At 48.7% G+C, this 5,824-nt stretch overlaps 1 protein-coding gene and 1 pseudogene across 1 annotated transcript in view; one reads left to right on the forward strand and one right to left on the reverse strand.

Moving 5' to 3' along the window:
• Positions 1-421: 421 nt before the first annotated feature.
• FCGRT (Fc fragment of IgG receptor and transporter) overlaps positions 422-5,824 on the reverse strand; it is a 7,498-nt gene continuing 2,095 nt past the window's right edge. The window contains exons 5-8 of the mRNA XM_011374615.2: positions 5,473-5,494; positions 1,720-1,989; positions 1,015-1,131; positions 422-752 (exon numbers count right to left, since the gene is read on the reverse strand). Coding sequence (XP_011372917.1) covers positions 673-752; positions 1,015-1,131; positions 1,720-1,989; positions 5,473-5,494 — 489 coding nt within the window. The 3' untranslated portion in view covers positions 422-672. The remainder of the gene's footprint in view (positions 753-1,014; positions 1,132-1,719; positions 1,990-5,472; positions 5,495-5,824) is intronic.
• LOC111729186 lies at positions 4,087-4,201 on the forward strand (annotated as a pseudogene).

Raw genomic sequence — 5,824 nt, forward strand, 5'->3', positions numbered from 1 at the left:
GGCGTCGGGGCGCCCTGCCCGACAACCACCAGTTGCCATAACTCCAAAGCCTCGTGGGAGATGTATTTTTATCTCTTCGCCTTTGTCAGCCTGGTTTGAGTAAAAAGGGAACCCAGGGGCCAGAGGGGGCACCCCCTTCCCTGATTAGAGAGAACAGTTCTTCCGCTCCACCAAGGAGGCAGATCAGACTCCAGCCAAGAATTCCTCAAAATGCCTGGCACAGTGTAGGCAGTCAGTAAATATTTGTGAAACACGAATGAAAACTACATGACTTGGCATATCGAAGTGGCAGATTCCACCACGGCTCCATGTTAGCCTCGGGGGGAGATCTGAAGCCCAGAGCTTACACCCTTGATTTATTCCCCACACCCATTCCCTCACTTCCCCCTCTGCAGAAGTGGAAATAACGAGAACACAGTAATTCCGGCCCAAACTCGTGTTATATATTGAGGTGGAAAAGATTCATATATATATCAGTAAGGGAACCGAGGCCAACCACAGGAGGATGAATCCAGAGGGAGGACGAATCCAGAGGGAGGACACGGGGCCCAGGACTCCTGGAGGCTCAGAAATTCCAGGAGGTCTCACAGCATGAAAGGGACCTGACTACATTAGCTGGTAGCAGCCAGGATGGAAGACGATCTGGCAGCCGCTGGGGATGCTTTTTATGTCCTAAGAGTCAGCATCCTTGGGCAGGCCAGGCGTGGGTAGGAGGGCCCCTCCGTCGTCCGCACGGAGAGAGATCCAAGGGGCTGAGGGAAGAGAAAGGGCGGAGGTCATCAGAATTTGAAATCCTCTGAGTCTGTGCCCCTCCGGCGTCTGCGTGTCTGTGTGTTTCTCTCTCCTACTCTGTGGGTTTCTGCCTACCCTCCCCACCCCCAGTCTCTGTTTACCACCTCCAGTTCTGTGTCCCCACCACTCTCTGTCCCTCTCTGTCTAGACTTCTGCCCCCACCCCCATCTTTTTGCGTCTCTGTTACTCTCTCTGAGGCTCTTCCCTCTTCCTGCCCCGCACCTGGCATCCCGGTCTGCATCCTCCTCCACAGCAGAACTCCTCCTATGACCAGTGCCACGAACAGTAAGACGCCGATGACGATTCCAACCACTGCCATGGAGGACCTGGCTGGTGATTCTGTAGCCAGAGGAATGCTGTGAGATGTCGAATGGACCCTTCGCCCCATCTGAGCCAACTGGGGGTTCTCAGTCCCTCCCAATGTCAGGGATCCCAGCACCAAGTTTTGGGGCATGGATGTGGGCAGAGAAAAGGCCAATCAGCTGGTGGGGTAGGCCTGGGCAGAATGTCCCCAGATAGAAGAACCAGCCATAGCAAAAGCAGTCTCGGTCACCCTGGCCCAGGGGCCTGCAGCAGGAAGGTGGGTGGTATTAGAACGTGGAGCAGAGGGGCGCGCACAGAGCAGAAGGTCCGACTCAAAGCAGTAAATGGTCAGTCCCGGCGAGGACCGACAGCAGCAGGGAGGACAGGACGGTCCACAGCGGTTAACGGGTGGCCAGACCCAACGAGGCCAGCAGCAGCAGCAGCATGTAAGGCAAAGGAGGACAGATAAGCAACACAGGGCACGGGGCTTTGGAAGAACTGGCAGGGCGGGGCGCGAGGCAGTTAGACTCCAGGCGGACTGGCAGCGGTGGGCTGGAGGGCGGTCGGACGCAGAACGAAAAGCAACCGGGCAAAGGGAGTGATCACCGCCCGGTGGAGCCTCACCCAGTTCCACAGTGAGGGGCTGTGGCAGCCCCACGTGCTGCACCAGGCAGCGGTAGTGGTGTTCGTCGCCACTTTTGACCGTTAGTGACGACCAGGCGTGGAAGGAGCCGTCGCTGTTGGGGCCGAGGTGGCTCTCACCGGAGCCAACCGCCAGCTCATTCCTTAGGAATCGCAGTTGCAGCTCAGGGGGGTAGAAGGAGAAGGCACTGCAGGTGAGCACCGAAAAGCCGGGGCTGCCTGGTCGCGCCTTCAGGCGCATGGACGGTGGCTCTGCGGACAAACAAGCAGAGCGGCCTAAGTCCCAAGCCCACGAACCCCCAGTGCACTGGGCCAGGCCCAGCCCAGGGCTGGATAAGGACAGGGACCCGGCCTAGCCGCCGTCTCTCATCCATTCCTTCCTCTAGTTGACATGTACTGAGCAACGATCATGTGCCAGGCGCTCTTCTCGGCACTGGGAACCCAGCGGTGAACGAGACGGACACGAGTCCCTGTCCTCGCGGAGCTTACGTTCTAATGAGGGGAAGAGACAAATACGTGTGTACGAGTAAATAAGTTTCTGAAGGTGTAGTGATGAGAGAAAAATAAGACGGACCCTACGGTCATGAAAAAGATAGCGTAAGAGGGTTATTATGAAATATTTCACGCCGGTGCATTTGAAACTTGAATGAACTGGGCAAATTCCTGAGAAATAGTTTCCAAAACCGACGCAAGAAGAAATTAATAACTTGAGTAGTCCTATAACTATTTTTAAACTTTAATCCATAGTTTAAAACTCTCAACAGATAGAATTCCAGGTCCAGATGACATCATTGGTGGATTCTCCAAAGCAACTAAGGAAGAAATAATACTACTCTTCCACAAAGCCTTCCAGGGAATGGAAAAAGAAGAAACCATCCCCAGCACTTTTGATGAAGCCAGAATAACCTTAATAACAAAACCTCAGAAGGACATAACAAGAAATTCAATTTAAGGCCAATATCGTTCTTGAAAATAGACTTAAAATCCCTAAACAAAGTATAAGCAGATAGAATCAAACAATTTACATTAGGATCGTGTGAAGTTTATTCCAGGAATGCAAGCTTGGTTTAACATCTGAAAATCAGTTAATATAATTCACTTCATTAGAATAAAAAGAAAAAAAGCAAATAGTGGTTTGCTAAAACTCAGCACCATTCGGAAAAAAAAAAAAATTTAAAACAAAAACTCAGCAAACTAGGAGTTGAACGGAAACTTCCTTAATCTGACAATGAGAATCTACCAAAAACCCATAACTAACGTAATACATACTGGTAAAATGCTGAATTCTTTCTCAGGGAGTCTGAGAATTATCACTACTCTATTCAGTGACATACTGGGGGTCCTAGCCAGTGCAATAAGAAAAAAAAAAAGGCATTAAAATTGGAAGAGAAAAGAAGCAAAATGACACGATCCAAAAGAATCTATAAAAAGTTAACAGAAATAAGTGAATTCAGCAAAATTTCCGGATACAGAGAAATATGCAAAAATCAATAGTATCTTATAAACTAGTTACAAACAATCAGAAGATAAAACTTTTAGAATTACCATTTACAGAAGCATCAAATAATGTCTAACATTTAGGACTAAATCTAACCGAAGAGGTGCAAGACCTCTACACAGAAAACTACAAAACCATTACCGAGAGAAGTTAATGGGCATCTAAACAAGTAAAAGGATGTACTGTATTCACGAATTAGAAGACTTAGTATTGCGAGGATGTCAATTCCTCACACCAATCTATAGATACGATTTAATGACTATCGAAATCCCAATAGGGTGTTTGGGGGGCAGGTACTGACAAGCAGAAATGTACAGAGAATGCAAATGGCATAGAATAACCAAGGCGATAAAGCTGGAGAGCTTAACGACTGATATCAGAACTTTCTCCAAAGCTATGTTCATCAAGAGACTGAGGTACTGGCTCAATTTCAGTCCATCAGATCCGCAGGGGCGAGGGGATGACGGTCTCGTAACAAATGATGCTGGGTCAACTGGGTATCCGTGAGGGACGCGTGAACCCTGAGCCCTTCCGTCACACCGTTACATGCAATGAATTCGAGATGGATCGAAGAAACGAGCTACTGATTATCAATCAAGCTTCTAGAATGAGACAGAGGAGAATCCTTTCATCGCTTAGGAAGAGGAAAGATTTCTTAAAGAGAACACACAAAAGAGGTATAGAATAAAAGATTGACAAACTGATCTTCATCCAAATTAAGAACGTTTGTTCATCAAAAGGTTTCATTAAAAGTGTGAAAAGAGGACGTGGTTCCATAGTGTAAGGGTTAGCACGTCTGCTTTACACGCAGAAGGTCCTGGGTTCGCGCCCCAGTGAAGCCTCGGTCCATGGCCTACAGCCATTCACCCTGAACAAGCCTGATGCCTGATCTCGGAAGCTAAGCAGGGTCGAGCTTGGTTAGTGCTTGGATGGGAGACCACCTAGGAAGACCAGGTGCTGTAGGCATAAATTAAAAAAAAAAAAAAAAAGAGCATAAAAGACAGGCTGCGGACAGGGAGAAATTATTTCCGAGAGAACCATTTGACATATCCAAAGGACTCAAATCAAGAATGTATGAAGATCTCTAATAAGAAAAAAAAAAAGGTAAAAATCCTGTAAAAATGAGTAAAAGACTCAAAAAGCCATTCCGAAAGAGTGGACACACCCAACTGGCCAATAATGTGGAAAAGTAGTCAACATCATCACTTGTCATTATCTCATTGATCTGACTTTATTCATCTGATTTTCATTTTTCACAACAGACCGCTACACATCCATCAGGATGATTAAAATGAAAGACACAGCATCGAATTCTGGCAAGCCCGTGCAGCCATGGCATTCACAGACATGGACCATGGGAGTACAGAACTGGTTCAACCACTTTGAGGAAGTGTTCGGCACCGCCCACCACACCGATCCTATGCCTGCCCTACGATACAACAATCCACACATGGGTATTTAGTCAAAACCAAGAAAAATACGAATTCATCAAAGACACGTCCAAGAATGTTCGTAGAGGCTTGACTCACGATAGCCTGAATCTGGGAATAAACCATCTGTTGATAAAATGTGATACGAACCACACCATGGAATACTACTCAGCGATGAAGATGAATGAACTACCCATACACGCAACAGAGCCTCCCAATGCGAGCTCGCATGGAAGCAGCCAGACACAAGCGAGCACGTACTCACAGTGGTATGAAGGTCAAAATTAGGCAACGCTACAGTGAAAGAGGTTAGGTTGCTTGTCAATCTTAGGGGGTATGGAATGGGAGGGGACCCAAGGCGGTCTCCCGGGGTGCTGGAAATGAATCCAGATCTTGATGCAGAGGGCAGGTACATAGCACATGAAAATTAATCAAAGCTATGTATGTACTTTAGATAGGTAAGTTACGCCTCAGTAAGAAAAAGGAAAAAAAATTAAAGATTAAAAACGAGGTCAAACCTAAAACCCGAGAAGAACCCAGTCACGGCAGGGTCTCAAGGAAGAGAATCCCCGGCAGAGAGCACAAAGGTGCAAAGGTCCTGAGGAGTCAAAGAATCCGACGTGTGGGAGGACAGGCAGAAGGCCACCGGAGGAGGGAGGTCGCGAAATGACCTGCCAGACCATGGGCGCAGGTGGGCCGCAGTGCGGACTTAGCGTTTTTCAGTCTGAGACCAGTGGGAAGCTACTGCGATAGTTTTAGGCAGTGGCAGGGTGGGTGCCCGTTTATGTTTCGAGACATTCTTCTGACTGCCGGCAGACGATGGTCTGCACTGAGGGCAGACATGGAAGCTGGAGGGTGAGCGAGGGCGAAAAAGCTCTAATTCCAGCCCCTGGCACTTCCCCAGGCACGCCCGTCATTACAGCTCAGAGTGCCACGTGCTGTCATGGAGGTCACACGAGGCATTGTGGGAGCCCCAAAGAGGCAAGTGAAAAAAGCCTCGTGGGCCAGAGGAACCTCCCCGGAGGTGACACCGGCGGAATTGGAAGAATGATGGAGGCGACGAAATGGAAGGCGTGTGAGCTCAAGGGACTCGGGGCGATTCCATCCGGCTGAGTGAGGCAGGTGGAGGAGGGTGAGGCTGAGGAGAGCGGCAGAGGCC

Source organism: Pteropus vampyrus, unplaced genomic scaffold (genome assembly GCF_000151845.1).
Source record: "Pteropus vampyrus isolate Shadow unplaced genomic scaffold, Pvam_2.0 Scaffold250, whole genome shotgun sequence".
Classification (NCBI taxonomy): domain Eukaryota; kingdom Metazoa; phylum Chordata; class Mammalia; order Chiroptera; family Pteropodidae; genus Pteropus; species Pteropus vampyrus.